Here is a 10,848-nt window from a genome sequence, read left to right as displayed (position 1 = left end):
CTAAAAATAGTTGTGTCAAATTATTTTTCTTTTTAGAAGTTCAAGAGTAAATTAATTATTTTTCTTCCTAAGTTCAAGTTTTTTAAATTTTAAAAAATTTCAAAATTGATCTTCAAGTGAAAATCAAAAATTTTATGGCGAAACACTGGTTAAAAAAAAAAGTGAAATTTTTCAAAAAAAGTAAAAAAATTCTTATGCCCAAAAGTGCTCTTAGTAATTTTTGAAAAACAAGAAGAGTTGACCTTAGTATTTGATTTAATGTCGGATACACCGCATTCCAACCAACTCCATACTCCTCGTCTCTCTCAAAATACAGTAATGGATGTTCCGTTCGAAACATTTATCTCCGAATACATGCGGAGCACAAAGGATCCTGACTCCCTTGCTATTAAGCTTTCTATCTTTATCGACTCTTCTGACATTGATTCCCGTGAAAAGTGTGCTGTCTTCCTTAGGAAGTTGCTTACTTCTGATAATGACTTCTTCACTTGGTGGAATCTAAGTGAGTCAACTCAATCCACCATCAAAGCTATTCTCCTTGAGCGTATCTCTATTGAAGAATCTGAATCCATCCTCAAACACCTCGGTGACACTGTTTCAGGTCTAGCAGCTTCACTTCTCCCCCGCAACAACTGGCCTGAACTGTTGCCATTCTTGTACCAATGCCTTGATTCATCTTCATTCAAGTTAATAGAGTCAGCTTCCTCTATATTTGGGCAACTAGCTCACGACCTTGGCGATACAGTAGTCCCTTGGGTAAAACAGGTGCACTCACGGTTACTTAATACACTACATGATGATAACCTCGATCTTGATTATAGTATTGCCGGCATGATTGCTGCGATCACCTTCATTCAATTTCAATGCGTATCAAAGTCAAATCAAAAGGAGCGGTTTCAGGAGCTATTGCCAGCTCTACTGAAGAGGTTGACTGATACATTGAGCAACAGTGATAAGGAGATCGCAGCACACGACGTGCTGAAACTTTTAATGAAGTTTGCGAAGGATGAGCCTAGGTTCTTGAGGAGGCAGCTAACGGATGTGGTGTCTACCATGTTCGAGATAGCAGAGGACGAGCGCTTGAAAGAGGGGACGAGGCACTTGACAATTGAATTTTTGATTATTTTGGTGGAGACAAGAAAGAGGGCCCCTGGTATGATGAAGAGGCTGCCCTTGTTTATTAGCAGATGTTTTGCATTGTTATTGAAGTTATTACTAGATGTTAAGGATGACCCTGCTTGGCATAGTGTCGAGATCATGAAAGATGATACAGGGGAAACAAGTAACTTCAGTTTTGGTAAAGAGTGTTTAGATCGGTTTTCTCGTGCATTAGGAGGTAAATCTATTGCTCATATTGCCATAGAGCAGCTATGCACTTACTTGGATGCTCCAGAGTGGGAGAAGCGCCATGCAGCTATCTTTGCACTTGCTTTCATTGCTAAAGGTTGCTTAAAGGTACAACAATACATATCTTAGTTCTGTATTTATAATGGCTATAGTTTGATTATAACAGATATTATTCAACTCGTAGCGTTTAAGCTGTGGTTTTTGCTGGAAAACTGCTTAAATTTATAAGATAGTTTGCCCTCGTCCTATTAATTTACCAGAATACTTTATATTGTGTTTATTGTTTAAAGTCATCTCATAGATTTTGTTTTCTCTTAGGCGGTTACCTTGGAATCATGGCTTCTTTCCTATTACAGGTGATGAATAAGAATCTGGAGCAGGTGGTTGATATGGTTCTTAAATGTTTCGAAGATCCTCATCCTCGAGTCAGATGGGCTGCTTGTAGGGCAATTTCTTCATTGTTGATTGACTTCCGTCCAGATATGCAAGAACGATATCATAATAAAATATTCCTTTCATTAACTGCAGCTATGGATGATTTTCATCCACAAGTGCAGGTCTGTCCTATGTGTTATATACAATTTAAGGATGCTGCAAGTGTTCCCAAAGAACAATGTCAAACTAAAAATAGATTAGATTATCATTGATACATGAACAAGCAGCAAAAGTATTTTTCCTAACTGCACCTTTACAAGGGGTTGCATATACCATACAATCAAAATCTTTAACCTTGCCTAGGTTTAATATGCCTTCAATTTTAAAAGTTTGGTTTTTGAATGCTTGAGTAGTTTCTTTATCAGGCCACTCATCTTATTGCATTTGCTTGATTTCTTTATGTAATCATACTCTGAGAAGTTGCTTGGCTATATATGGCTTCATTTGCATAGTCATAGCGCTTGTACCCAATTGTTCCTTAGTAACTTGTTGTTTTCTGCTACATGAGGCAAATTAAGGATGTATTGTGTAATATCACTTCTGGAATTTTGCACAATTATTATTAAAGTTTTATCTATTGGCTTCGACAATGTGTTTCTGGAAAATTTTATTTTGACATTATTTTGGCTGCAATAAGAGCAATGAGATCATAGAGGAAGTAATTATGACTGAATGTCAGGGGATGAATCTAAAGTTTACCCTTCAAATAAAGTTTGGAAAAATATCATAAGGCTAAAGATTTGATAGATGCGACGTTACTCCTCCATTCAGTTGCTGATGCCAACTAATTTGGTCTTTTTACTTTCTTTTGGCATTTCTATAGGCATCTTCCACTAGAGCTCTCTGCTTCTTCTGTTTGTTTGGCAAGCCAGAAACTTCAATATCTTACCTAGATGGAATAGTTAGCAAACTGTTTGTACTTCTACAGGTGCGCGAATATAGAGGCAACAAATTGTAGGTACTTCACTGCTGACAAGTGCAAGAGATTAATGATATCTTTTTTGTCCTTTTGTTGCTTGAAATGCAGAATGACAAACCAATAGTCCAACAACAAGCATTAACTGCAATAACTAGTATATCTCACTCTGTTAAGGTATTAACTGGTGCATTTCTTTTTTACTCAGTTCTATATCTACTGATATCATGAAGGTTAATATTTTATACGTCAACAGGAGCACTTCGGAACCTACTATGACACTGTTATGTCACACTTGAAAGCTGTCCTGAGGAACACAGATCTGAAATCTAATCTCATTCTTCAACCCGCAATAGAGTGCATAGGCTCTGTTGCGATGGCTGTTGGCAAAGAGAAATTTAGGGGAGACGAAAAGCAGGTTTTCTACCAATTATGCCATAGTATTGAAAACATATATTGATGCCATTGATTGAACACAAAAATTGATGCCATTGATTGAACACGTATATACGCCATCCTAATGGGATACTGAACACATCTTCTTTGGTTCCATCTTGTCTCCGTGTGACCCATAGGTTCAAGCCGTGAAAGCATCCACTAATGCTTGCATTAGGGTAGGTGTCTATATCACACCCCTTGGGGTGCGGCCCTCCCGCGAACCTTGCATAAACACGGGATGCCTCGTGTACTAGGATGCCCTACTCATGGGATACTGAACACGTATATTGATGCTATTGGTCGGGATTGCTTCGTTCTTGTTTTATTTGTCATGCTTTGGCAGATGGCTTTACTGTAGTTAAACCATAGTATAGATTACTCTTGTTTAAGTTATTACATCTTTCAGCAATTTTTGTGCAGCTAAATAATGTCAGGGATACCTTTCTGCCTCTCCTGGAATTCTTTTTCTTGTCTTGGTATATGCTGGTGTGATATTTTCCTTTGGTCATTTCTCAACATAGAGCTTACTTTTTATTTATTTCCTTTCTGTTGTTGTCATTAAAGGTTATGGAAGTGCTTATGTCATTACAAGGAGTACAAGCGAAGGGGGATGGTCCTCTTATTAATTACTTGCTAATAGTATGTGTTAATCGCTTTATTTTAATATCAAAGTTTCTTTTTGGATTGGCCTCTCTTTATTTTCTTTATTTCATTGCAGGCATATAGTAGAATTTTTCATTGCCTTGGACAGGATTTTCTTCCTTATATGAGTGCAGTCATGCCCTTTTTTATTCAATGTGCTCAACTTGAACCTGCTATGACCATCTCTACACAGTCGGACTATGGAACTAATGAATTTGATGATAATAGGTAAGCTTTTATCATTGAGGTTTGACTTCTCCCAAGTTCATTTAGGTTTCTTTTTTCTTTTTTTTTTTTGGTTGAGTTATATAGATGAACTATGTCGTGTATAAACAGGCATCCAAAGGGTCTTATAAAGATCTGGGACTCTATTCCACCTATTGCTTAAGGTTTTAAGCTGGATGCTCAAATTCTTTCAAATAATATCAGAGCCATATTCTCACAGTTGTGTATCTACATTAGTGATAAACATGATGCTAACCAATAGGTATTGGATTAGCTAACCGATAGTATACAAGATGGAATCTCTCGGTGTATACTATTTGCATATGATTCTGCATTAACTGATGAAACTAGTAAGGATGTCGGCCAAAAGCTTGAACTACGGAGTAGCACTCTAGAGAGAAAGGATTCTATATATGATAAGTAATCCATCATCAAGCCTCTACTCACTATGTTCTGCACATGCTGCTGACTCAAAGTCTGAGTTGGATTGCCAAATCCTAATTTCAAATTCTTCCTATGCACCTGTTTCTGCCTTACCCAACAACGGTTAATTAAATAATCACTTCTTCTGAATATGATTAATATTTGGTTCTTTCTTTGGATTTATGAAGTAGTAAGACTTCTGGGAGAGGTGGTTATTATGGAGTACCTAGAATCTTACTTAAGCTTCGCATCTTGCAGTATAGATAATGTCAAGAAACAAGATGTTCTACGGGCGAAAGCTAGAGGCTGTGCTATGCTATGCCTTTGTGCTGAAATATTAAAGGAAGACTTCTACCCATGGATTTCTCAGGTTGACATGAATGATCACCTGCATGTTTTTCTTTTTCTCATGTGTCGTTGAGTGAAGTCAAATTAAACAAGTGACATCATTGGTGCATGAAACAGGCTGTTTCAATTTTTATTCCGCTTTTGAAATTCTATACCTACAATGATGTCAGGATATATGCTGTTAGTGGTGAGAATTCTCGTGATTTCATATGGTTTCTTTGTTTTCATGTAAATTTTCCTGTGGCTGAAGCAAATTTCTAATTTTTGTTGTCTAAGCCATGTCCCTCCTGTTGAGTTCTGCTAAGCTGGCTGTTGCGAAAGGGATTGCTCAAGGTGGAAGTGAGTCATATTTCACAAAGTTGTCAGACTATATAGTCCTGGCTTTGGTAGAGGCTTTGCATAAGGTTGTCTTAACATCAGTATATGTTGTTTCTTTCTTTCTTTTTTATCGGTTGGTAAATTTTTTAAGTTTGGTCGATTTGGATAAAGAGAAAGTGACACTTAATATGCTATCTCACGCAGGAGCCTGTGACAGAAATATGTGGAATCATGTTGTATGAATTGAATAATTGCCTGCAGGTTAGCAAGTTTTTTCCTATGATGGTGGTATTTTTCTGTTTTAACTTTTTATATTCCAATATGATCTAACTGTTGCCTATACATTCCCACACAATAAATAACTCCATTTTTTGTGGTCACGTCGATATATGACTAAAGATCTAAACAAGACACTTGTCCAAACTCATATAAGTTACTATATTTTACTAAAAGTAAAAGAAAGCTTAGTACAACTCTGAGTTTTTGGCTAAAATCATCCCTCAACTATGGCTCAAAACTAGAGTACATCCTTGTGTGATCATATTGAACAAAAAATGTCCCTTAACTATAAAAAAAAAAGGCAAGAATCATCCTTCCGTTAATTTCCGTTAAGAATCTAACAGCTGCAACCAAAACATGTGTCAAGCACGTAATTTACCCCCCCCCCCCCCAATCTCACTGTTTTATCCTTCCTGATCATCTCGTCTTCATCCTTTACCGAAGCAGGCTTCTAAAACTCTATTTTTTCTTTCAATGTAATAAATATTAAAATAATAAACTTTTATAGTATTAAATAAAAGACTTACTAGAACTTTGTAAATTCAGTAATATCAGTATAAGTTAATGTGAAAGCTATTGTATATGATATAATCGAATGCTTAAAGAATCTGCAATATCAATAATACCATTGTTGGGGATGGAAGATCGGCCGCTTAAACTTCGAGCCAACATTTTCCTATTGTTTCTTATGCTTCAACCCACGAGATTTGGTGCTTTTAAGAATGAGGAAGATGTTTAGTTTGAGAAATAACAAAAATACTACTCCATAGAATCAGGGGCGGTGCTAGCCCTCTGCTTATGGATATGGTTGAACTCAGTAGCTTTTGTGCAGACTCTGTATTTGTCTTGTGAAATTCATGAAATATGTACAAATTCTAGACAAGGTGGGTTGCTCTAATGGTAAGCACCCTCCACTTCTAACCAAGAGGTTGTGAGTTCGAGCCACCCCAAGAGCAAGGTCGGGAATTCTTGGAGGGAAGGATATCGAGGGTCTATTGGAAACAACCTCTCTATCCTAGGGTAGGGGTAAGGTTTGCGTACACACTACCCTCCCCAGACCCCACTTGTCGGATTATACTGTGTTGTTGTTGTTGTTGTAACTTAAAGGAGCTAGCATCCCGAACCCATAAGCTTCAAATCCTGGCTCCGCCTCTGCTAGAATAGAATGGGCGGAAAAGCCAAAACTTATTCAATGGCTATTGTTGCTTTTACCTTGTTTGTGAGGTGTGGGAAGATAAGTAATGGACAATAGCCCTAGCTTCAATTCTTCAACAAAATAACTTATCTTGTTGCTCTAGTTGTTTTCTGAAGTTAAACATAGAATCGTATAGGTTTTGAAGCCTTAGTTTCACTGAATATGGAAGAGCCGGGTAGCTTCGGGAGGGATTGAATTAGAAGTATAGGGGGATTTTGGAGAAGTCATGTGCTTGGCACAAGTTTTGGTTGTAGCTGTTAATTTCTTAACGGAAATTAGCGGAAGGATGATTCTTGCCCTTTTTTACTAATTAAGGGATGTTTTTTGTTCACTATTATTACACAAGGATGTACCCTAGTTTTGAGCCATAGTTGAAGGATGATTTTAGCCAAAAACTCTACAACTCTTGTATAGATTCTTGTTATGTGTGTGAACACATGCAGAATTAATACCTACAAAGGCATGATTGAACCATAATAAAATGCTTAAAGTGGTGTTCGAATCAAATTTACGACAGATCGCGTAATCACAAAAGTTCTTTTGGCATGACTAGGTAAGACTAGTGAGTGACAGAAAGATTATTAAATTTGTATTAGATGAACTCCATAGAAAACCTTATTTCAGCACATCCCTGTTAAGTCAACTTATGAAAATTATTTTTGGATGTTTTCTTAGTAGTGTCAAAGCAAGAGACAACAACAGTGGCAGAATACAAGTAAAAATGGCAAAAGAAGTATTTCTGTTATAATGATCCTTTTGTAGTATATGTTTTCAGATATGTGTACCACTTCTCACTGAAAGTCAGGTTCGTAGCATCGTCAATGAGATAAAGCATGTCATTACAGAAAGTTCAAGTAGAAAACAAGAATTCACAGAGCAAGCTAAAACAGAAGACTTTGATGCTGAGGAAGCTGAATTATTGAGTGCAGAAAGAAAACAACAAGAAGAAGTTCTCAGCTATGTATGTTCTATATAAGAATAGACTTCAGACATTGAGCACACAATGTTGTCTTTCTACAAGCATCTCACTTTGAATCTACCACAATTCTCGAATCATACTATCTTTTTTTATTAGGTTGGTGAAATATTACGCACATTGATCAAAGCTTTCAAGACTTCTTTCTTGCCTTTCCTTGACGAGTTGTCGCCATATTTATTACCTATGTGGGTAAGTTATAACCAATATCATCTTAACACTCTTGGTTGTTTATATCTTATTGCTTCCCACATTCAATTTTTCTTGCTTTTTGAAGGCCAAGGATAATACAACTAACGAGAGACGTATATCTATTCTCATCTTTGATTCTCTTGTGGAGGAGTGCCCTGAAGCAGCTCTAAAGTAGGTCTATATATTTGTATTGGGTTTTTCTTAAATGGGTTCCCAAAATTGACTATTGCGTCACGTGAAAATTAGGTACTACGATGTATGTCTTCCTTTAGTTTTGGAAGCAAGCAATGATGAAGACCCAAATGTTAGACAGGTTTGTACATCTTAGTGGTTGCAAAAGTTTCCAGTCAATCATTTCCTATTTGTGCATAGTGCTTTCGTTGATGTTTTGTTCAGACTGCTCTTTATGGACTTGGCCTTTGGGCGGAATATGGTCGGTCTTTTTTCCAACCTTTTGTTGGAGGTATATATTGTTGAATGTGATGTTGAGATCCTTTTCATCATGGAGAAGGGAATAAGAAGTGATATGTATGTTTTGCTTACTTAATCTTTTGACCTGAACCAGAAGCTCTTTCAAGGATCTATGTAGTCCTTACGCATCTAAGTGCTCGTGAACCTGAAAATGAAAGTGCATATGATAATGCTGTCTCTACACTTGGTAAGATATATCAGTTTCATGGTGAAAGTATCGACTCAGCCCAGGTATATGTCCTTGTTTTTGGTTATGCATTCTTATCTTTTATTCTCTTGTTTTTATTTTGTTCTCCTAACTCTTAGATACCCCCAACTAATTCCTTCTACTAGTAATCACATGCGAAAAAGGAAGATATCCCGTATTTTTTTGCATACATGTATTCTGAGATTCTTTCTCCTTTCTCAGATGATACATTCGTATACAAATTTCTAAGATTTTTTGTCCTTACAACTATAAACTATAGTTGAAGGTGGTTCAGTCAGTAGAAAAGGAACTTTAGACACTTTCATATGTTAAGGAAATTAACTGCAAATATTTGCTTCATGCGATTAGTGTGTTGTTTCTTAATACCTTTTGATAAGGTTTTGTTTCATTGTGAATGTGCTCATCCATTAAATTTTGGTAAAACATAATATTCTGGTCTGTATAGACGAAATGATGCTCCTCCAATGTAATTTCCCATAATTCTTATTCTAACTCATTTGGTAGGTTATTCCAGCTTGGTTGAATTGCCTGCCTATAAAAGCTGATTTGGTTGAAGCCAAACTTGTTCACGAACAATTATGTTCAATGGTCGAAAGGTACTGGATTCTTTTGGTCTAGTTTTATCCTCATTTACTCTTACTTTACTATTTCAAGTCTTGGTTTTGTTACCTCAGCAATATTGGTCAATTGCTTTTTGTGGCTGTTTTTCATTACTTTATAGTATTCCTGCATCAGTATGATTTATCAAACTTCTTTACCTTGTTGTATAACCAAAAATGAGAACATTACTAATGGCGACATATGATTAGAAACGTCTTCCCCAGATAAACCTGTTTGTTTGCCAGACAAAACGTTTGAAGTAGCATATTAATAGTGTAGTAACTAGTTCAAGTTAAGGATAGTGCAGCTGCAATAGTTTTGATATACTCTGGTATAACAAAAATTTCAATAGGTGGGTGAAACCATTTAATACAGATGATAATTGAATTCTCTGATGCCGCGATCCAACTTGACAAAAGCATCTTGCTGATAGTTGTTACTGTGTTTTCAGTAAGCAAATTAAACATTAACATGAAGCTTTTAAAATCTAATGTGTCTCATGTATTAACGCCTTTTTGGTCTTCTAATGTTAACCAATTTTCTCATTTTCAGGTCGGACAGAGAACCGCTAGGTCCCAACTACCAATACCTTCCAAAAGTAGTTTCAGTTTTTGCCGAGGTCAGTTTGAAATCAAAGATGCTAGATTAAGTTGTTCATTTTTGATAGATATATAGATTTTGCAACTTTGATTCTTTTACTTATTATTCGTAAGAAAAGTAATAAAACCTTATGAAATTTGAAGAATTACATTTATCTGTATTTTTGTTTTTGCCCTGTTTTCAAATTTTCAATTCAACTAACAGGTCTCTAGCCAGTCTCAGTATATTGTCGAAGGTAACCTTTTATGTATATGTAAATATTTGGTATTGACTGTTACTTCTTCTGTAGGTTCTATGTTCTGAAAAGGATCTTGCTACAAAAGAAACTGTAATTCGCATGATTAAGGTATTAAGGCATCTTCAGCAAACACTACCACCATCCACCATGGAATCAACATGGTCATATCTTTTGCCTCAACAGGAGATGGAATTGAAATTAATTCAATCAGCTGAGGAAGATGCTATCTTATAACCAATTCAATGAACTTACTACTCCTGAATTTTTTTGTTGGATCATAACATTTTGAGGTCAATATTCCTCCAATGTAATTTTCCCCACGACTCTTATTCTGTGTCCTTTGGTAGGTTATTCCAGCGTGGTTGAATTGCCTGCCTATAAAAACTGAGTTGAGAAGCCAAACTTGTTCATAAAAAGCTGTGTACTGGATTGGTTTGCTCTAGTGTTTATCCTCATTTACTGTTTCAAGTCTTGATTCGGTTACTTTAGTATTGGTCGTCAAGGCTGCTTACAGGTGTATAGCATTCCTAGTAATTCAACTAATCTAATTATTTATTTGTTTTGCCAGTCCATTGGTTGGCACACTTGCTTTTGGCAATTGATTTTCATTACTTCATTACGTTGTTGTAATTCCAAAAAAGAGAACATCACAAATGTGGAACAACATAAGTGTAACGTCTGCTTCCACATCGAAATAAGCTACCTTTCGTGCTTATGAAAAGAGACATGGCCAGAAAGAAGTGACAAGAGGTCAGTTGATTGACTGAGCACATTGAACAATATTAACAATGGTGTTAACCATCTCTACGGCAGTGAAATGGAGCAGTGGGATGGACTTTACTTTGTTTCAAACTCTTTTTTTTTCTCTCTATTGATTTCCTTCTTGTTTGTTTTTTCAACAACTATTCCATTAGCTCCAGTTAGCGTCTGTTAGTTTAGTATTGAAGGAAAACTAGAAGTAAAATGGTCAATTTGGTGTCCAAATCACACCTTGAAG

The 10,848-nt window shown here is 36.2% G+C and overlaps 1 protein-coding gene across 2 annotated transcripts; it reads left to right on the top strand.

Moving 5' to 3' along the window:
- Window positions 1-298: 298 nt before the first annotated feature.
- On the top strand, window positions 299-10,319 carry LOC107809035 (uncharacterized). 2 transcript variants are annotated; one of them, XM_016633625.2, is made up of 20 exons: window positions 299-1,455; window positions 1,704-1,904; window positions 2,606-2,710; window positions 2,810-2,875; window positions 2,955-3,116; window positions 3,701-3,775; window positions 3,855-4,006; window positions 4,685-4,796; window positions 4,892-4,961; window positions 5,051-5,178; window positions 5,297-5,353; window positions 7,342-7,527; window positions 7,642-7,734; window positions 7,820-7,905; window positions 7,981-8,047; window positions 8,131-8,197; window positions 8,300-8,436; window positions 8,918-9,009; window positions 9,566-9,632; window positions 9,903-10,319. In XM_016633625.2, the coding sequence occupies exons 1-20, from the start codon at window positions 319-321 to the stop codon at window positions 10,083-10,085; spliced, it is 3,243 nt and encodes a 1,080-aa protein (XP_016489111.2). In that variant the 5' UTR covers window positions 299-318; the 3' UTR covers window positions 10,086-10,319. The 2 variants fall into 2 exon arrangements, with proteins under 2 accessions (XP_016489111.2, XP_016489112.2); XM_016633626.2 differs by lacking the exons at window positions 8,131-8,197; window positions 8,918-9,009; window positions 9,566-9,632; window positions 9,903-10,319 and having other exon boundaries at window positions 8,300-8,435.
- Window positions 10,320-10,848: the final 529 nt, after the last annotated feature.

Source organism: Nicotiana tabacum, chromosome 18 (assembly GCF_000715075.1).
Source record: "Nicotiana tabacum cultivar K326 chromosome 18, ASM71507v2, whole genome shotgun sequence".
Taxonomy (NCBI): Eukaryota; Viridiplantae; Streptophyta; class Magnoliopsida; order Solanales; family Solanaceae; genus Nicotiana; species Nicotiana tabacum.
The sequence above is the reverse complement of the archived record's forward strand: the minus strand, read 5'-3'. Positions and strand labels throughout refer to the sequence as shown.

Bases quoted from the DNA above. Each gene is read 5' to 3' on its own strand.
- LOC107809035 (XM_016633625.2), top strand. From the start codon at position 319: ATGGATGTTCCGTTCGAAACATTTATCTCCGAATACATGCGGAGCACA. The intron at 5,179-5,296 runs GTTGTCTTAACA...TATCTCACGCAG, and splicing joins TGGTAGAGGCTTTGCATAAG to GAGCCTGTGACAGAAATATG. The intron at 9,633-9,902 runs GTCAGTTTGAAA...CTTCTTCTGTAG, and splicing joins TAGTTTCAGTTTTTGCCGAG to GTTCTATGTTCTGAAAAGGA.